The sequence below is a fragment of the Sus scrofa genome, chromosome 9, assembly GCF_000003025.6.
Source record: "Sus scrofa isolate TJ Tabasco breed Duroc chromosome 9, Sscrofa11.1, whole genome shotgun sequence".
NCBI lineage: Eukaryota > Metazoa > Chordata > Mammalia > Artiodactyla > Suidae > Sus > Sus scrofa.
In genome coordinates this window covers 34,385,014-34,406,934 of record NC_010451.4, presented here as the reverse complement: position 1 = coordinate 34,406,934, position 21,921 = coordinate 34,385,014, and the positions used below count along the sequence as shown (strand labels likewise).

Below are 21,921 nucleotides of genomic sequence, written 5' to 3'. Positions count from 1 at the left end.
GTGTGGTGAGCATATAGGGAAGGGGTCAGAGGACATGCAGAGTGAATGTGCCTTTTGACTTAGAAGATTAAAATGACATAACGGACTGAGGTGCTAGAGGAGGTAACCTAGCATGACAAAAGCATGGTGTCAGAAAAGATACGGCCCTACTGCCAGTAGTTGTTTTTCTCACGATAGCACCGTGTGCTAAACCTGCACTAATATTGAAGCTGCTGGGGAGTGCCTGCTAGAAGAGTTCATAAAGAATTTTAGCACGGTAAAGGCTTCATTTGGTTCTTTTAAAATGACTACTGGCTATCTCCACGAATATGCGGAAGTTGAATTGGAGACTAGCAGTTTCAGGAAGAGAAAGAGAAAAAAAGGCTGCTGGTGACACACATAACAGAATAAAGATTGATGAAAGGGAGTTCCCATTGTGGCTGAGCAGGCTAAGAACCTGACATGGTGTCCATGAGGATGCAAGTTTGATACCTGGCCTGGCTCAGTGGGTTCAGGATCCAGCATTGCCCAAGCTGCAGCGTAAGTCGGCAGCTGCAGCTCCAATTCAACCCCTAGCCTGGAAACTTCCATATGCTGCAGGTGCAGCCCTAAAAAAAAAAAAAAGAAGAAGATTGGTGATGGACTAGCACAAAGAAAGCTGACCAGTAAAATTGGCACCCAGAAGAAACTGACTCAAGAAAACCATCCTCCTAGTAAAGAGGAAAAAAAAAAAAAAAGCAAATTACACATGCATGAGGAGAAAAAAAAAAAGGATTTTCCTACATTCAGTGTGAGGATATTGTTTTGTTTCACAGTGAATTTTTGTATTCACACAAAAAAATGAAATGATAGATTTATAAAAGACTTTTAAAATTGTATCATAAGCTGTATCCTATTGCCACCTATGCTATATTTGCCAAGCATGTGAAATATAATATAGGGTTTCTTTGTCCTATAGAAAAAGTCTCTAGGATTCTATCATTTGTTTCCCCTGAAAACAAATCATTGCTCTCAGCCCATCCTGCTCTTTACATGAACCTCTGATTGGTTTTCATAACAAAGATTACAGGTAGCTGAGGGCAACAGGGAGTTCAAGGAGAAATGAGAACAAAGTGAAGTTGGTGAATTGACAAATGTCCCCTTACTTCAGGTGAAAAAACACGAAATCCATTGTATTTCTCAATGCCAAAGAAAAAAAGTAGGAAAGTAGGCTTTGTTCAGTTGCCCGGTTTATTTTCAAGAACACATGTACTTTTCTGGTACAATTTCAGTAGAGGCCCATAGATGAATGTATGTGTATATATAATTGGCACCATCTTGAAAATGACAAATCAGTGCATAGCAACACACCTAGGGAGCCAGGTCATTTAACAGCAAGTAGTCCTCTAGTGGGAAAGCTCCAACAGGGCTTGGAGAATCTGCTCTCCGTAGCCTCCTTCAGATCTTCAGACTGGGGCTCAGAAATGCAACATTGATGAAAAAGTCTGGATTCAGATTCTCGATCTACCACTGATGGGGTGTGTGGCTGTGGACAAGTTTTTTTCTTACCCTCTCAGAGGCTCAGTTTTCTCAAGTGTAAAAGTAAGGGTGATAAACAATAGGTAATTCACAGCATTTATGTGGACTTCATGCAATTATAAATGTGAAGAACTTTTCACATTACCTGGTACTTAGGAATATAGTTAGTTAGGATCCAAAAGACCAGGCTGGCAGTCCTTCCTCCCACACTTAAGCCTTCATAGATTAAGAAACTGAATGAGAGTATGCATTCACCAATATACCATTGCTTTACATATCCCCCAGTGCTCAGATTCCAGTGCTGTATCAAGCTCTCCGGTACAGTGTTGTACTAGGTGGTAAATGGCTACCTAGTACATATCCACCCAGTGCTCAGATTCCAGCCCATATCACAGCCAAGGAAGCTCTGGGATTGGCTGCAGTGCCCCCACTGGATTACCCTGTCTAGAGGAAGGCTTTGACAATAGTAGAGGCTTCTTGGCCTTTCCAGCTAATTATCACTACACAACCCCAAAAACGTAACTGATGCCAGAGGCCCGTGAGGAGGCAAGACTCAAATTCAAAAGGACAGCCAAAGAGGGATTATAGCACTATGCACACCTGGGTGAAATAAGGGAAATTAGATGGTATTAATGGGCCTTTGAATTATCAGCATGGAACATCTGTGCTGTTCTATGATGTCCTGCTCTGGAGACTGAAACAGAAATGGAAAGCACCCCTTCCTGGGTTTCTACTGCTCGGCCTGCCGCCCTCACAGGAGACTCACAGCAGAGCCTCCCTTCAGACCAGAGCACCGAAAGCCTTAATTGCCATTCGGTCCCCTGCTAGGCTCCCTGCTCTGCTGCACTGCCTAATCAGTCTCCTTTGACTGGAAATTCCACATCCCCTGCAGAAAGTCTGCAATGGTGCTTTGAAGTTATTTGCATCTACTCTGAAAAACCTTTTAGTTCTAGTTCTAAATGGGGTCCCTTGGTGCTTTCAATCCTCTGATAAGCAGGGCAGGTGGATTCTACAGCAGCCACACCGGGCCACAGTTCTTAGTCACATCAGCGAATTGATGCTTAAAATGGACAGCATTGTACATCTCTTCATGGCAGGTAGGAAACGGAAGTAACCAGTGTTAGTCAGTGAACCGGTTACGCAACGTGAACAGTTTTGTTCCAAGATGAGTAAGGTATGCATGCCTTATCCTGATTGGTTGAGGCCGCTTTGGGGTTGAGCTGAATTCCCACAGGGAAGCGTGCTGTAACTTGGCTTGGGCATATCCTGGAGGTAAGGGTGTAGCCATTTACCACCTAGTACAAGACTGTACAGGAGAGCTTGGTACAGCACCAGAGAGGTTCATCTTCTTCCTTCGGCTCTAAGGTAGCCTGTCATCCCCCCATTCTGCCTGATGTGGCAGAGACCATGAAGAAAAAGGGAGAATGGCTTCGAGCTCACTTTTCCCACTTAGTATTCACTTTGGGTAAGTAATACCCACCTCCAAAGGGTGGAGAACAATGACAGGTAGTCCTATGTGACAAGTGCCTAGCAAGGGCTAAATTCAGGTTCACAGAGTAGTGTTACTTCCTTCCTGTCCCTCTCTGCCTTGCACACATCACAGCCCTTTCCTGCTCATAGCACCTCTTTGCTCCTAGGTGTTAGATAGAATATGTGTGATTTCCATCATCACAAGCAGCAGCTTTGGCCCTCTGCATTAGCCCTGTCCACAGCCCAGTAATGCACAGCCAGCATCAGTATTTATCTCAAGGTGACACTTGTAATGGATGATTGCTGCACTTCTTAATCCATTTATGTAATCCTTTCTGCTTTGCTTGCAGTTATTTTCAGGGCTTTAGCGGCAATAAAACGGTTCCTTTCCCAAGACAGAGTTCATTCAATTTAAATCCGGATTGATTATAGCTAAACTTATGACATGTCTTTACGAAGGAACTGGGGGGAGGGGGGAAGACAGCAGTAAACTATGCACATTAATTATTAGTTTTATTCAGCCCCCACAGTGTCCTGGGCTCAGCATATAACAGTTAGGGAAAATCCCTGTCCTTGAAAATCAAAGGCAGTCAGTGCAGGGCATTAATCCAATTGCCATTTAATTCCCTATTCAAGGGGTCATTGACCACATGGCCAGCCTTTTAGCTGACTTCACGAGGTTAAGTGGACTTCTCACCTACTCATGCTTTCTGGATGCAATCTACCGACAGCGTCCTTGGTCTTTGACCCCTACCCCAAAAGAGCACTCCTTACTACTCTTCAAGTAGTTTTGGTCTAGGACAGACACTCAGTGGGGTTAAAATCTAGAGTAAACTTGATGATAACTTTTTTTTTTTTTTTTTGGTCTCTTTAGGGCCACACCCACAGCGTTTAGAGGCTCCCAGGCTAGGGGTCGAATCAAATCGAAGCTGTAGTTGCCAGCCTGGGCCTCAGCCACAGCCACAGCCACAAGGATCCAAGCTGTGTCTTTGACCCACACCACAGCTCAGGGCAATGCCAGATCCTTAACCCAGGGATCGAACCTGTGTCCTCATGGATACTAGTCGGGTTCATTAACCACTGAGCCATGACGGGAACTCCCTGAGGATAACTTCTGAATGTCTGTGGGATTCCTCCTTTGGTGGCCTGGCTGGTGAAAAGGAAAGTACACTAGGAAATGGTGTGGAACTTGGGGGACAAAGGACTTTCTTCAAACTGCATTCTTATGAAAAGATAGTCACGTATGTGCCCACCGACCAGAAGATTTGGATGCCAGATAGATTGATGTTTAGATGGATGTTGAAATCACGAATTAAAATGTAATTTATGTAATGTAATAATACACATGTAATTCAAGCAAAACATCAATGACTACCATTTGAAAATTTAGGGTGATACTCTTCATTCATAGACATTCCAGTAACCCCCCCATAATCATTTACATAGAATATTGGCCAAAAGTGAGGAACAGAGCAAAAAGGTCTGAAAATGTTTTTCTTTTAATTCTTGACCATTTGACTTTAAAGGAAAAAATTGGAGGAAAAATCAAAATAAATCAAGATGAATAATAATAACCAGTGTTAACTGAATACCAGACACACTGCATATAATCCTTCAAATTTTGCTGTGAAACAAGAAAGTTTTACAATTTACATTTTATAGATGAAGGAGCAGAGGTTCATGCAATCAAGTAACTTTCCAGCTAAAAGGAGGCATAGCTATGATGTGAACACAGCTGTAGCTTTCCTGCAGAGCCCAAGCACTCAACCACTACGCTACACTGCCATCTAGACCCAAGGCACAAATATGCATCATATTCACAACCCCCAAAATGTTATTTCCTCTCACATTTTAGTTGACCTTGAAGTTAAAATGAAGCTAAAACCGTTTTATTTCTCACATTTACTTGTAAAATTGCACTGCCAGGTGGATAGATTACAGTGATTGTCCCTAATGTGTCCTGGATATAATTCAAATTATATTTAAGTAATGGCTTAGAGTCAGGAGTTATTTAGAATTAAGAAGAGAGAGAGAGAGAGATATGCATATATATATATATATATATATATATATATATATATATATATTTAAGAGGAAGACAATTATTTTGGATTGCTGAGTGTTTTATTTTCTTTCCTCAGAACATTTTTATTTTTTTGCATTAAAAACCTGCAAGGAAATTTGAGCCAAGCTTATAGATTTAGCTAAGATTTTGAAGGTCTTTTGTTTTCTCTTTATTGTTGTTTTAGGAATTTTTTTTTTTTTGAAGGACAGATCGAATCAAAAGAGAAATTCGATTTTTCATCTTTGGTGTTTGGGGTCGGATCTGAGATCTCAAGGATAGAGCCAATCCTTAGGTTAATGCTGCCTTCACAGAATCTTCCTGCCCAGTTGCCAAGTGTTTATGCCACAGTCACCCACTTGCTTACACAGAGTGTGTGCTTCTTACAGTTGACCTGGACCGGCTCAATGATGATGTAAAGCGTTACAGCTGCACTCCCAGGAATTACTCCGTCAACTTAAGAGAGGAGCTAAAGCTGACCAATGTCGTCTTCTTTCCCCGCTGCCTCCTTGTGCAGCGCTGTGGAGGAAATTGTGGCTGTGGAACTGTTAACTGGAAGTCCTGTACCTGCAATTCAGGGAAAACTGTGAAAAAATATCACGAGGTATGTCATTTCCCAGTGTCTTTGTTGCAGTGCTGCATTTAGCCCCTTTCGGCTACGAAAGTCCTATAATCTCTAAGGTGCTGGGAAACAGGTTGTTCAGATTGCTCACTACACAGTGGCACAGTGGTATGTCCCCAGGGGTGGGGGTGGGGTTGATTGGGAAATTATACTCCAGCCAAATTTGCCAAGTGAGGTGCCCTGGGGAGGGTGTGAGTCCATCCTGAAGAAGGGACTCCTTTTTCTCACCCTCATAATATTACCATGTGGGTTGACGACAGTCTTGTTAGCATACATGATCAAATGTATGATGCAGTAATTTGAGAGTCAACTTGGCCTCTTGTAGAAAGATGGTAGTATTCATTTATAGCATATGACTGAAAATCTAGGTTGCTTTTAAGAAAATGCTGACAGCCAAGCTTTTAATTCAGTCAAGTCATTAAAAATGAAGCAAAGATAGCAAAATATAAATTGTCAGAAGATATGCTTTGTCAGAGACATCTTCATCTCTAAACATGGAAATATTTTTCTCCCATAAGTACTGATTTTTCTTAAATACTACTGAGTGCTTTGGGGAACTGACTCTGAAATTATGCAAAATTAAACAAAAGTAAATACAAAGTATACAAGGAACAAAACTTTAAGGAAAGTAGTAACCTTTGATAATAACTACAGGGAACACACGTAAGTCTTTACTGTATGCCAGACACCATTGTAAGCAATCCATAGCTCACTTGGAAATTTCTCAACAATGCTATAAGGGGAGCACAATTTTTATTCTCTTTTTATAGATGAGCAAACTGAGGCCTGAGAGGGACTATAGATTGACTAGGTCAGTAAATCACAGAGCCAGAACCTAAACTCTGACATCCGATTCCAGAGTCAGTGTTCTTGTCACTAGCCAAACTGTGTTCTCTCTTTTTAAATATACAGCACTTTATTGATGATTAAAGGGTTAGAGCTGCTCCTGACATTGACAGCAGCTCTCTTACTTCCTCGGTGTGGGAGCATATGCAAGTCACTCAAGTTTAAAGATGCAGTTTTCAATGCATGTGAAATAGGACTAAGACATTATATCAGATAATTCTGTGCGGTGGTCCTAGGGAAATCACATAAAATAGCACATTTTGTAAGATGTGAAACATCCTATTGAAATATGTTTAAAAATTAAAGTACGAAGTAAACATTATGGTTAGGAATTTTTGTCTGGGTCGCTTTTCATCAGGATCCACCAAAACAAAGAATAGATGGTGCTCCCTAAATAAAATCTCCAGCTGTATCCAACCCTTTTGTCCTCCTGAAAACAATAAAACAATAATAAGTTAGGAGGTAATTTCTGAGCTAAATGAAAAGGGATACGTCATGAGTGGTATTTTCAACTTGGGAAATGTAGGAGGTCGGAGGCCACAATAAGCAGGCTTACCTCAGACAGATGGGGACACACAATTTTAGACCTGCAGAGACCATGTTTTCTCAGTCGCCAGAATTTCTTACTCCACCCCACTGTTTGCAAAGGGGAAAAAAAATGTTCTCACATCCAGAGAATGCTGTCTGTCGTCTGCGTTCATTGTGTTTTATTTTCGTGTGACCTGATGAACTCTAGATTGGACTTTGTCCTTTGTGTCTAAGAGCCTGAATTTTGTAATACTGAGTCATACCCTGGGGACAAATGCAGAATGTAATACTTCAGTTTGAGTTAAAATAAGCCGGGAAGTGACAAGATCTCTACCTCGTCTTAACCGTGAGGCAAAACATGCCAGTTCAGTGCTTAGATGGCTTATTTTCATCTTGACACTCAGAAGGTGCAGTTTGATTTTTACAATTGCATATTGGGGAAACATAGAGTTAAACCTAGGTCCCAAAGAACCTACACCCCCCAGACAGTTAACTCTAACAGACTCTGAAGGATCCCTTGCTTAGTTCTATTCTTGTCTCTGTACTCAGTAGCTGTTCCATGTATTTCTGTTCACAATTAATGTCTAGAAGGGGCAGCCCTTGATCTCTTTGTTCAGTCACATGAGTGGATCTAAAGTGTTGGCATCTTTTTGAAACTGCTGTCTAAAGCATCTCTTTGAAACGTGTCATGATATTTTTACTTCTCGGAGTCTGCTGAGCTCTGTACAAAATCACTCTGCCGGGTTCTGGACAAAGGGACAAAACAGCATCCATCACTCAGTCAGTAACTGCATACCTGGAGCACCCACGGCTGGCACATTTTCCCCAGACTCCTAAAATACCCTTGAAATGTGTCACAGTGATCACTCGGGTGAGTGCCCTGTGGAAAAGAGCAGAAGGCTTGTTCCATTTTAGAAATGGGGGTTGCTTGAGCTCAGTCTCATTAGGGAAGAATCCTTGTCCTCTATTCTATCTATTCTGTGTCTATATTCTTAACTCAGAGAAATGAGAAAACAGTTTTCCCAGCTCCTGGTTGTAACTGATGAGATGTGAAATGAGTTTCTGTGAGAGATGAGCACCCTTAAGGGGGTGAACTAGAACTTGTCACATCTCCACAGATATTTCAAGGATTAACATTTAAGCGATACAATCCAAGAAACTCAAATATATGATTCTCAAATGATCACTAATTAGAAATTACAAATAAAAGGAAGCTAAGGCTATGCAGCTTCTCCTGTAAGGGTTTGAGCATTCTTCACTGTCATCGTCTATATTATTTCCTGTTCTCAAAAGTTTGTAGGTATCCTGCTGTAGCAACCATCTCATGCCTCTTGGAATATATAGGATATAAAAAGTACTCTTGGTAGTGATTTTTAAAAAGGAAAGTTTTCAGAAAACGTATTGTGTAGACAATTAGGGATGCTATTATTTCAGTCCTTATCTTCCCTTGATAATGTATAATGAAGGGATAGTCCCAAGAAATAAAGTAACCTTTTTAATTAATACTTACATTTTGTCGTTGTTGTTATTCTTCTTCTTCTGACTATGTCCATTCAGTCAACAACCAAAACTTAGGAGGCAACAGAGGGAGAAAGAAGTTAATTTCCTTTTTGCTTTTTTTTTATTTTTTATTTTTTATTTAAGGGCTGTACTCACAGCATATGGAGGTTCCCAGGCTAGGGTTCCAATCAGAGCTGAAGCTGCCAGCCTACCTACGCCAGAGCCACAGCAACGCAGGATCCGAGCTGCATCTGCAACCTACACCACAGCTCATGGCAATGCCAGATCGTTAACTCACTGAGCAAGGCCAGGGATCAAACGTGTGTCCTCAGGGATACTAGTCAGATTCATTGCCACTGAACCACAACGGGAACTCCTGAAGTTAATTTTCTCTCCTTGCTCTCACAATTTTGTTGCAGTGCAGATATACTTGCACTACCTGCTAGAACTTTCAGCAGTGATGGGAATGTTGCATATCTGTACTATCCAGTATGGTAGTCACTAGCACCATGGGGCACTTGAAGTGTGTGTAATGCAAATGAGAACCTGAATTTTTAATCCTATTTAATTTTAACCAATTTAAATGTAAATAGCTACACATGGATAGGGGCTACCATATTGAACAGCATAAGCCTAACCCAACTCTGGCTCTGGCACATTTACAGCATCTAGAATCATTCTAGTCTTTCAAATAAATGAAAAAGTGACTTTGAAATATTGTTTTTATTTTATGGAAGAATTATGTATTAAAAATTTTCTGCCCACTACAGTTTCAGAGTAGATGTAAGCACATGTTTATATATGAAACAAGAGATTAAGGTAGTAAAATGTTGAACTTTAGACTTGAGACAAAAGAATGGTACTTCAAATTTTTATGTGTTTTAAGCATCTGTCTTTGAAAGAAATTTAAAACTGCAAATGGAGATCAAGGAGACAGGAAAATATTTTTTTCAAAAAATTTCTACTCTATGTCAAAGGCATTGAGTTTGGGGGTTATAATTATAAGTAACCATAATATAAGTTAAGAATATCTCTGTTCTATTATTTTTCTGGAAGTAGCAGGACTTGTAGAGAGTCTCCCTACTTCTTCCCCTTTGTCCCTCTTTGAGTGAAACTGAAAGAACTCTCTTGCAGGCCTTTCCTGTGGTTTTCCTATGAAGACAAGATGATAGAGGAAAAAACAGTAATCACAGGACTAGAAAAGAATAGATACAGATTCAGGTTTCAGCTCTGCCACATCAGAGGCCACCAAGGGCCAGCCACCTAAAACCTCCACAGCCTCAGTTTCCTCACTTCGTCCCCACAATAACCTACGATTTTGAATTCCCAGACAAATCTGAAATCACGTGATATCCACTCACTGTTACACTCAACCTTACTCCTCTAATCTTATCTTACTGAAATTGTGTAGGGAATATAAACAAGTTGGTGGTTGAAGTGCTAAGTAGATGCAAAAGAATATGAGGGAGTTCCCGTCATGGCGCAGTGGTTAATGAATCCGACTAGGAACCATGAGGTTGTGGGTTTGATCCCTGGCTTTGCTCAGTGGGTTAAGGATCTGGCGTTGCCGTGAGCTGCGGTGTAAGTTGCAGACGCGGCTCGGATCCCACGTTGCTGTGGCTCTGGTGTAGTCTGATGGCTACAGCTCCGATTCGACCCCTAGCCTGGGAACCTCTATATACCATGGGAGCAGCCCTAGAAATGGCAAAAAAAAAAAAAAGAATAAACATATGATCTGAAACACTTAATGTGTGTAGACTGCTGATAACTATTTATCCACTCTTCGGTAATAATACCACCTGTGCTCCTTATCTCGTAGGGATCCTAGATGAATGATTGTAAAGCACAAGACCAACATGGGTGGAATTTTCTAGTGCATGGTTGGGCTTTCTCAGTTCTGACTCCTTAGGGCCCTGATGACTCACCGGTGAGGGGACTCTCTAAGTTCTGTGACGTACGTACATCATTTCCCTTGTAGATCTGCCTTCACATTGGGCCTTCCTGCCAACGTTGAACAAACCTGCCTTGGGGCAGCATACGCCCCAGGTAGATGAGACCCATCAGTAACATGAAGGATACTCCAGTGCTAAAGCCATGCTCTGAAATTTGGTGCCCGGCTAGGCCTCCACTATGTTTTCTACAGTTGGTAGGCTGACCGTGTAGTCATTCATTCTCCAAAGTGCTGTCAAAATCATTGACCTATTTAGTACTCTAAAGGCAGCACTGCAGCTAAATTCACCCCAGAGTGCTCACAGAAAACTTTTAGAAGTAGATGTCCACAGATGTCAAGATTGCATTTTCAAAATTCATGAGTTTCATAGATGCTCTCTATAACCCCAGCCTTTGGTCATCCTCATACCTAGCTTGTCAGTGAACCGTTACTTAACTCTGCCATTTATGTCTTTCTTATTGAGTCCTGTATTGCAGGACTTGGTCTCATTCCCTCCATTACAACTTTCAGCCTCCCTGAAAACGAGTACCTGCAAGTTGAGCAATTACCCAGGTGGAAAATAATATGTTATCCCTTCTCAAAATATTTTTGCTTATAGTCACTTTAGGTTTCAGAAAAGTTGATTACCAGCCCTTAAAAATCTTAACTCCATTCACGTTTTTTGTAGAGTCTGTAAGCGTGAAAGAAATAAAAATGGAAGCAAAAATATGAAGCTTTTTTCCCCCTTAAACGATGTGTATCGAATGCTGCCTGCTTTAGGCGTTTGGCAGAATCTTAAATAAACTGTTAATGATTCAGGTTTATACAATGCATGTGTCTTGAAATATGTACTTGTGTTCCTTTGTCAGCCGGTAATTTGAGAACTGTTACAAGGCCTTAACGACCTTTTTTTTTTATATTCCCAATAAACAAGAACTCAACTCAGCAGATAGCTTTTCTGCCTTGTATTGTTTTATTAGTATAATAGCTTTATGGTCATGAATCTTTCAGTGGTTTATTGGCAACAAGGAGAGTAACCATAGCTAAATATCTTTTGTGATATGGCAATTTGCAAACTGAGCATCTTTGATTTTGTATAGTGGTATGAAAGCCACTAACTGGCTCAGTCATTCTTCATTTAGTAAAAGTCATCTTTCCCTGACTTTATGAGGTTTTCCCAGTGGTGAAGAAGGGTCAGGATTGCCATTTTCACCCATAGGTGATAAGAAATGGCTGCCTGCTCCTCAATGAGTTTTTATTTCCATGTGTGTGCTTACAGCTGGGAATCACAGCTCAGAAAATAGGAAAGCATTTTGTGAAGGTACCTATTAGTAAGTGTCCTTCAGCCACTATAATTAATTCAATGATTCCTTTCCTTTAAAGGTGACCAGATAACCAGTAGACAGTTTGCTTTCTCAGATAAAGGCTTTTCATTTTTCTTTTAACTTTTCATGCTCTCTCAAATCAGCTTTGCTTTCTTCCTCCTTTCAACGCTGTGTACCTGAACCTAAGACTATTACATGGTCTGAAAGCTTTGAACATCAGTGCTGTGATCAGCCAGTAAAGCAGTCCAGTTTCCACTTTGTTCAAACAGTGCTTTCCTGTCTTGTCTAGGAAAGTGTCTGCCAATTCATTTTTCTCCTCTTATCAGCAAAACACATATATACCGTGCCCATATGGCTTAATATAAAACACAGGGGAAATCCCTGAACAATCAGGAGACCGGTTAGAAAAACTAGCCAGGCTCTGCTCTCATCCCAAAACACACACTTTCATTCACCATTAAATGAGGAAGCAAATCAACAGAGCACTGATTTTATGTAATCAGTCATGGCAAACTTTTTAGGCTTTAATAATGGTCTTTTTAAAACAGAGAATATTTATCATACACTCAGCTTCTTAAGAATCATTTTCTTCTGCTGCATCTTCAACCCCCAAATCTGGTTTATAGACTTGGACACTAGTAACTAATATTTTGAGGAATTCTTGACAAAACTGTAGGAGCCCAACCCCTACCCCCTTCCAAGACTCTGACCAAATTGGCACAGTAGGGCTTTCATATCTGTCATGGGCAGGGCTATTTAATATCCTAAATATAATATACTCGCCATTCATGGCTTTGACTAGTTATTTTTCCATGAAGAAAAAAATCGCTTTTATTTTCTATAGAGACCCAGCAGGAAAAAACATGGGAGCAGGGAAAGGCAAATGTCACTGTCCTTCTGCTCTCAGTACTTTAAATGTTATTTCAAAATTGTAAAAGGCTTAAAAGTTCACTTCAGCCTCAGCGTTATTTCTTGGCATGTTTTGTTTTGCTCCTCTGTTTGTTGGAGGTTGGGGCAGAGGAGATGCAGGGAGGAGACATCAAAGAGAGAACATGAATATAGGTTCCCATACATCTGCACTGGTGGCATCACTCAGCATGGCCCCCCAGGTACACTTCTTTAGCAGCTGCTATGTTCCCAAAGAGCTGCTAACCTGAGCAAACAAAATATCAATTTCCTAGGTAAAAGCACAAGCCGGGCCACATGGAGTCTGCCAGTCACCGGTCAGTCACACCACTCACTAGCTCTGTGACCTTAACCTCTCTCTTTCCTTACCTAAGAACAAAACTAGAAAAATACCTATATCCTATCTCATAGTGTTACAGTGAGGTCCAGAACATTTAATGCTTGCAAAGTCACTTCCAACAGCATGGCATCTAAGAAATTCTCAGTAATGTTAGTGATTATTCTTGCTACCCTTGCCCTAAAAGCACTTACAATACAATTAATAGACAGTATAAGAAGTCATATGAAATGATGTGATATACGTTGTAAGTGCAGTAAAATTGCAAGAAAACAAAAGATAATATAATTAGCTACCCAAACTGGCATTTGAAGTAGCTTTACTGAAATCAAATAGTTTTGAGTTTTTATGTCTCCCCCAGGAACTCTCCTACAGCGTCATTTTCCTCCCATCTCAGTTTGCACTCACAAGTATTTTTTTGAAGCTCTCCTGCAAAGGGGACTCAGTATTTCTCTCTGTGTTAGCAGAGTCCAGACTCCTTGGCTTTACTGAACCTTGAACAAATGGCCTGCCCCACAGAACTCTTCTGGAACAGCAGGGCTAAATGCTGAAATAAAGGGGAAGCCTAAGCACTGAAGACACTAGGTCTAGTTTTTCCTAGTAGATGGTTTTGCTTTGTTGATGACTTCAAACAGATGATGTGAGGATGACAAAATTGCTGGGAAGAGAATCCACAGTAAAAAAAAAGTGTGGTGATGCCATGAATGGTTATACAGCCTTGCAAGCAAGATTTCCTCACATTTCCTCTTCATCTTAAGTCCAAAGTCAAGCATCAGGTCCCCATTTCAGTTTAGGTGCATGCCTGACACAGCTTTGAGACACAAAGGGAAATCATGGCCGCATTAGAGAGGCCTTGGGTCTTGGGGTCCAAGGGAGATAGGAACCTAGAGGACAAAGCTCTGCTCCCTGCTCCAAGTTGCCAGAAGACTCTGCACAAGGCACTTGGCCTCCTTTAGAATCTCAGTCCTCCAGCCTATAAAGTGTGAATGAAGGTACTACCTTCTCTGTGATATGACAAGGTTTGTCTAAGGGCAAACAAAATAGTGCATCTGTGCAAATTCTTTGAAAATGGTAAAATGCTACGTAAGTGTATGTTCATGTCATGCAGAGTTTAAAGTCTAAATAGGAAAATAAAACAAAATTAAAAGGAAGGCAAACAGGAACCTAAGAACATAAAGAAAAGAAGACGTTAAACTGACTATGGAGTAAATAGAGAACAAATATGTAGTTTTCCAAGTATGTGTGCATGAGGGGGCTAATATTTGACTTCAGTGAAGGACGTAGGGAAGGAGAGTTAGCTTCTATTTGAATTTAGGAGTTTAAAAAATTACATTTAATCTTATTAATTTAAAGATTAAGGATGTACTTGATTAATTTAAGAAATGTTGGCCAACAGGGACCTGCTATATAGGACAGGGAACTCTACCTAATTTTCTGTGATGGTCTGTATGGGAAAGGAATCTGAAAACGAATGGATGTGTTTACATGTATAAATGAATCACTTTACTGTACAGCAGAAATCATCACAACACTTTAAATCAACCATACTTCAGTAAAACTTTAAAAAAGGAAAGACAAAGAAATGTTGTATTGTTATACTGGTATTAAGGTACAAGAACTTTAGTGGAAATGGATCTGTTTTGAATGATAAAAGCTATTATATCTTAACAAATAACAAATATGTAAGAACATCAAATGTATTTTTATTTATTTATAACCAATAATATCATTCATTGGGGCAAAATGTTTTATATCCACCAAACATTTAGCCATAGCAGCATATTATGTTCATGACTTTATTTGTTATTTTGCGTGCAGAGTTAATCTGCTCACTATTATATTTATCCATAATACATACTTTGGTTGGAAGAATCCTTATGACAATATTTGGGACAGCACCTGGCACAAAGCAGACACTTAGAAAGCTATTAATAAATACCTGCTTAGACACCTGATATTGTGTGGGTACTGCAGGTAGGTAATGCAGACGGCATTACTCTGGGATCAGTGGACTCCATCACTGCAAGGAGATGGTGATTATAAAATATTTACATGTGTGCATTCTTCTTTTTTTTTGTCTTTTGTCTTTCTAGGGCCATACCTGTGGCATGTGGAGTTCCCAGGCTAGGGGTCTAATCAGAGCTGTAACCACTGGCCTACACCCCGGCCATAGCAACGTCAGATCCGAGCCACGTCTGCAACCTACATCATGGCAACGCCGGATCCTTAACCCACTGAGTGAGGCCAGGGAGAGAACCCACAACCTCGTGGTTCCTAGTCGGATTCGTTTCCACTGCACCATGACGGGAACTCTTTACATGTGTGTATTCTAATAGTGTCCCCATAGCTTTCATTGGCTCCTCCAAGGCTTAAAAAGCAGTTGTCATAAAGAGAATAATTCGTATGTGGTTGAGTTATACTCCAGGTGCTTGCTAACAGGAAATATGCTTCTTGTCCTAGGTGTTAAAGTTTGAGCCTGGCCATTTCAAGAGGAGAGGCAGAGCGAAGCACATGGCTCTCGTTGACATCCAGCTGGATCACCATGAGCGATGCGATTGTATCTGCAGCTCAAGACCACCTCGATAAAAGAATGTGCACATCCTTACATTAAGCATGAAAGAAGCTTTATTTTAAGGAGGGTGTGGTAAGAGATCCCTTTCCCACCAGCAACCGAACTTACTATTAGCCTGCAAAGCAATGAATATAAGTGGTTGCTGAGTTTCAACCTAGCTTTGTTAGTGCCATGGCAAGTAGAAAGGTGCATCATCAATCTCTATATCCAAGAATATAGGATTGCATTTAATAATAGTGTCTGAGGATATATGTATCCATGTCTCTGTGTAAATAGATCAAATGGTTATTTAGTATGTATAACCAGGTACACCAGAGCTTACATATGGTTTAGTTATTTAGACCCTTCAAATCTGGCAAAATAAGGGACACAGTAAATACATGAAACATGACTTTGGAAGATGTAGAAGGTTAATTTGTTTACTTTTAAGTTTTGAGTTACAAGACAATTTTTGATCTTGTTCTTTTAAAGAAAGCACCTTGTATATTAAAAACCGATAAATGAGCTTTTCTTAATGTATACATCTTAATTATAAAAAGGGAAAATACGGTTTCTGGGAAAAGGCATATTCTAACCATTTTTCCCACAAGATGTGCTACAATACATATTTCCCTATGTAGATAATTATTACCTGTCTTCGAAAGCATGCCATAATAATATAGGTGTTTAGAAATAAAGTCATTGTCTTCTTTTTATGTATCTTGCTGAGGCATGCAAATTCATTAACATCTGTCTCAAAAAATTCTCACAAGGTTTCTTATTACAATCCTATGAGAGACAATTTATAAGCTGTCACAGAATTTTGAATTGTTTCTTTTCAAAAACTTCTCCATGGAAGTAGCTCCTTTGGAGAATGGCATGGGGACTGACTCTGGGTAAGTCTTTCAAAATAGTGTTCATTGGAAATTTGGGTAGTTAAAAGTCAAAAAAGTGAGCATTGAAATATTAACAGAAATAGGAATTGGATGAAATATACAATTTAATAATGGATTCATACTTTCCAAATTATGCCAATTAATTTTACATATCTTGCTTTTGTGTTCCTGTCTCTTTGATATACAGACATGGATTTACAATGACACCTTATATTTGGCAAGCCATCATGGATTATTTATAACCTAAAAGCCTTTGTGTAACAAAACAACCCCATTTTATTGATGTAAATGCCTAGTCATGTACTCACTTACCACACAGTTCAGGTGAATTCCTGTTTCTGAACTAAGTGAAATGAGATCAAGGTGCTCTGGCTCTTTGCAGATCTATGGAGCTTATTCTAAGAAGCCACACTGCAAATTGTGAGAACACAAGTTTGGCCCTGCTCTACCACAAGGAAAATGTTCTCACTTTGATGGTTGTTATTGGTATTCAGAGTGATTTTGCCTCCCTGGCTTCTTAATGTCTATTAAGTCTTTGGAGACTGACTTCAGATGTAGGAAGTGATCCATCATTCTCCAAAGCAAGACTCTTAAGACAGCAACACTGAAATCAAGATAGCTCAGGGGCTACTAAGAGAGAATGACATTTTTCTTCCTGTCTTGGAAGAAAAAAGGGAGCCAATTTCTTCCTTGAGTCGAGGGCCCTACTAACTACAGCCAAGTGGAGTGAAGGGTATGTGACCGGGGTTCATTAAGTCCCAGTGGCAGATGAGCAGCCTAAATACACTTGGATTTCTGAGCATGATGCTTTCAGGTCCAAGTTCTCAACTATCCTAGTGCTCATTTTTGCTCAGTTCTTTGAGACAAAAGGCCAATGCCTTTTTTTTTTTTTTTTTTTGGCTTTTTAAGGCCACGTCTGTGGCATCTGCAGCTGCCGGCCTATGCCACAGTTCATGGCAATGCTGGATCTTTAACCCACTGAGCGAGGCTGGGGATCAAACTTGCATCGTCATGGATACTAGTTGGGGTCATAACCCCTGAGCCACAGTGGAAGCTCCCCCAATGCTTATTAAGATGCACCTTCAAAAATTCCCTGAAAGCTTCTGGTATTTTTACCTCAAAGGATGACCAGTAAAAATAAATACTCTATTGTTGACTTGTCCAAAATCCCAGAGCACAATCAGAGCGAGCTGAGGCAGACACTCTGATAATCAGGAACCACACTTCATGCCACTTGCAAGTTTCCTAAGAAAACATAGGCTTCCTGTACCAAAATCAAAATTTGTGTTATATCATTCTAACTCATGCAGCTGTAAGTATGAAAAATTAGAGTGTTCTACCCAATTTTCAATAAACCTTTCAGGCTGCAATAACCAAGATGGTTTTCAGTTAATGCCCTATCTGTACTTTTTATTTATTAGCTGAAATATAAGCAGGCATACTCACTCACTTCTTTTTTTCTTTCCTGAATGTTTTATTGAAACTTCTCCCTTGGTTATCTGTTATCTATTGCACTTCCAACTTGTAGTCAATAAATCTGTTTCATTGCCATCAAAGGAATAAAAAGCTCACCATACAAATTACATTTCAAAACAAATCCTAATAAATCCTCATTTCCATGTGGCTCACTCACCTGGAATAATGTCTTCCAGTCAATGTGTTCTTTTAGGGCAGAACATTTTTGTAAGTGGAGTTTTTTATGTTTTGGTTTGGTTTGGTTTGGTTTTGTCATATCGGTAACATGCAGCTTTTTCCTCTGGTAGCATTTTCTACAGCAAATGTAATATGCCTCTTATCTTCATGAAAAATAAATATTGCCTATGAACAAATCTACTCCATTATTTAGTACTCAACTGCAGTTTTAAAAGGTGCACAGTATTACAAACTTCCTTCCCAAAATGCATGCAGCTGTTTGGAGTGACAAGATTGTGTGATTTCTGCAAGCCCGCTTTTAGAACATTGTTCTCTGACGATCGACTTTTACTCTGCCCATGTCCTGAAGCCACCGGAAACAGAAGTTTTAAGTTTTCTTGCTTCTTTCTGCTGTTGCTGCAGACCTTTCAATGAAAGATATTCTCCTCTGACACTCCTTGCTTTGGAGAGTCCACAGCCTCTCTCTCCTTGAGGCCTGAAATCAGTACCATTACAGATGCAGTGCCCTTAGGTCTTATCTCACACCTTTTCCCATCTAGATGGGCACCCCCGCTGGTGGGACTGTGTTATCAACTCAGTTTTGTTTTGTTTTTGTCTATTTAGGGCCGCACCTGTGGCATATGGAGGTTCCCAGGCTAGGGGTTGAATTGGAGCTGGAGCCGCTGGCCTGCACCACAGCCATAGCAACGCCAGATCCAAGCCGTGTCTGCAGCCTACACCACAGCTCATGGCAATGCTAGATCCTTAACCTACTGATCGAGGCCAGGGATTGAACCCATGTCCTCATGGATGCTAGTCAGATTCGTTTCTGCTGAGCCAGGATGGGAACTCCAGTTTTGTTTTGTTTTGTTTTTAAAGCAATATGTTTTTATTTCATTATTTGGAAACACACCCTTCCCCAAATAAGGCCTGAACCAAAAAAGTACATTAAAATAACCAAATTATTTTCAAATAATATATTTGAAGATCATGTGTAGTTTTCCATCATAAAATGAGTACTTTCAGCTAGACAATAAATTACACACCGTATCAGGTCATGTTAAGGCAGATGATCAGTTTGGTGGCATTTATAAGGATTCCTGGGGAATGATCTGTGGGAGTTGGGGGCTTTTCCTCCCAGCAGGTAGGGGGTACAAGCATCACAGAGGATCAGGAGAAAGCTAGAAGGCCTTGGTCTAATAACAAGTCTGCCACTTTCTGGCTCCGCTCCTATAGAGTTTGGTGTGTGAATTGGGGGTGGGAGGCAAAGTATAAAGAGAGTTTTCAATGAAAGAACTTTTGATTTTGTTCGTAGCTCAGTCTTCATCATCATTCCATTGGAGACAGGATGGCAGTTGCACAGAATAGGGAGGAACCTTGCCACTTTATTTAGTTTCGTGGTTTTGGGTTGTTTGGGGGAAAGGGAGTAGAGACAGGTGTTCTGTAGCAAGAATCAATTCTGCCATGGGAAACAGCAATTGATGTGTGAGGCAGAGTATGGGGAGAGGACAGGGAACAGATCAGATAATGCTGTGCAGAGTAGTTCATTTAGATATCGTGGAATTTTACGTGCAAAAATCGTACTCTATATGTAAACAGAAGTTTAATGCATATATTAAGACTTTTATTTCATTTCATAAAATATCTATGTGTCCAGTTTTATTCTAAGAATAGCTCCGCATATGTCCAAATTATTCTTTGGGAGTTTCTGTTGTGGCTCAATGAAAACGAATCTGACTAGGAACCATGAGGTTGCGGGTTTCATCCCTGGCCTTGCTCAGTAGGTTAAGGATCCGGCGTTGTCATGAGCTGTGGTGTAGGTCACAGATGTGGCTTGGGTCTGGCGTTGCTGTGGCTATGGTGTAAGCCGGCAGCTACAGCTCCGATTAGACTGCTAGGCTGGGAACCTCCACATGCTGCGGGTGCAGCGTTTTAAAAAAAAAGCAAAAAAAAAAAACGCTGTGAAATTAAAATTCATAGATTAGTATTCATGCCTGAAATCCTAGGAAATACAATTTTGTTTATTGACAGCTCTGATCAAATATGTTGGAAGGGAGAATATTTATTACTCACTAGTTTTATTGACATTCACTTAAATTCTGTTGGTTTTAATGATCAACTTAAATACTATCCAGACATTTAAAGTTTAACATAATACATTGCAATATCCCCCAAATATCACAGTTAGAATCAGCAATGCATCAGCAACTAATCACTTAATTTAAGACTTTGTGCTTGCTCTTCGTGTTAGAGTTCAGAATTAGCAAGTCAATTTGTATCTTTTTTAAAATAAATTTTAGTTCTATATAGATCTCTATAAAAATTCTTTAGCAGATCACATTAGAAGAGAATGGAGCTGAGTCCATAATAAAGGCTCATGTACCCAGTGCAGCAAGTTATAGGCCAAGAAATCTTCATTTTCTAATAAAGCCATTTGGTTTTCTAATTGTTTTAAACTGTTGGATACTGGTTTCCAGGTTTCGTGGTCAAGAACTAAATGTTAAAATCACTCGTAGATTCAATTTATGTTTTAAATAACATCTATAATACAAATTCTTTTTTAAGAACTAAGGTCTTTGGGTCATACTTTTAAATCTCTCTCTTTGATTGAGGCAATATTACAAATTCATTCTCCTCTGGTATCTTCTAGGCTTTCCTTTTCTCCTTGTCACTTCCACATTCCTCCTCTTTCTTACCAGTCTCTACCCATCAATCTTCAAGTCAGAGAAAATCAGGATAGATGTGTCCTTTGGGAAAGCCCTGGAGGAGGGGTCATTGGTGGAGATCAGGAAATCAAATGCATGCTTTCCCAAATGAACATTTGATACACTGAAACTGCCAACTGTTAAGAAATCATTGTGTTTTTGAGAGCTGAACATATATCATGGGACTATTTCCCAATTGTTCATTTTTGTGTAAATTTCAGAATGTGGTGGATATTTATTGACTTCTATCAAAGGAAATTTAGTCCATGTGGGGAAAACTGGCTAATTTCAATGTTTCATTTATTCATTTGACATTTCATTCATTCATTCAGGCATGTTTTGAGCCTCAGAACACATGATCCACAACAGAGGATACATTTAGAGAAAGATATTCGAGGTGAAATAAACAAGCAAAAAACCCCATGAAGATCCCCCAGCAAAAATGCAGGAGGTAAATGTAGGAAGTTCAAAGACTAGAGAGTAATGTGGCAGAAAGGAAAGGAATCTATTTAGAGGAACAATGGGTGGTATGTTTGAAAAGGTAGATAAATACCTGATTATGCAAGGTCTTCTGTGGATGACTTAGCAAAGAGCTTTGTCTTTCACGTGTGGGGGCTTCTGAGCATAGTGGGGGCAGCAAGCGTCATAAAACATCAGAAAGAAGGTTAGAAGGCCATGGATATACTGAGAAGTCTGCCACTTTCTGGATCTGTGTTTCTTTTTTTTTTTTTTTTTTTTTGTCTTTTGTCTTTTGTCTTTTTGTCTGTTGTTGTTGCTGTTGTTGCTATTTCTTGGGCCGCTCCCGCGGCATATGGAGGTTCCCAGGCTAGGGGTCTAATCGGAGCTGTAGCCACCGGCCTACGCCAGAGCCACAGCAACGCGGGATCCGAGCCGCGTCTGCAACCTACACCACAGCTCACGGCAACGCTGGATCGTTAACCCACTGAGCAAGGGCAGGAACCGAACCCGCGACCTCATGGTTCCTAGTCGGATTCGTTAACCACTGCGCCACGACGGGAACTCCTGGATCTGTGTTTCTTCATTTTCAAAATCAAAAAGGTAAGATGTTCTATAGGTCCTTTCAACAGATCAGTTTTGCAATTCTGTGCTTTGG

At 40.2% G+C, this 21,921-nt stretch overlaps 1 protein-coding gene across 1 annotated transcript in view; it reads left to right on the top strand.

The window, feature by feature from the left end:
• PDGFD (platelet derived growth factor D) overlaps nucleotides 1-18,299 on the top strand; it is a 232,592-nt gene extending 214,293 nt beyond the window's left edge. The window contains 2 exon segments of the mRNA XM_021062718.1: nucleotides 5,419-5,633; nucleotides 15,484-18,299. Coding sequence (XP_020918377.1) covers nucleotides 5,419-5,633; nucleotides 15,484-15,609 — 341 coding nt within the window. The 3' untranslated portion in view covers nucleotides 15,610-18,299.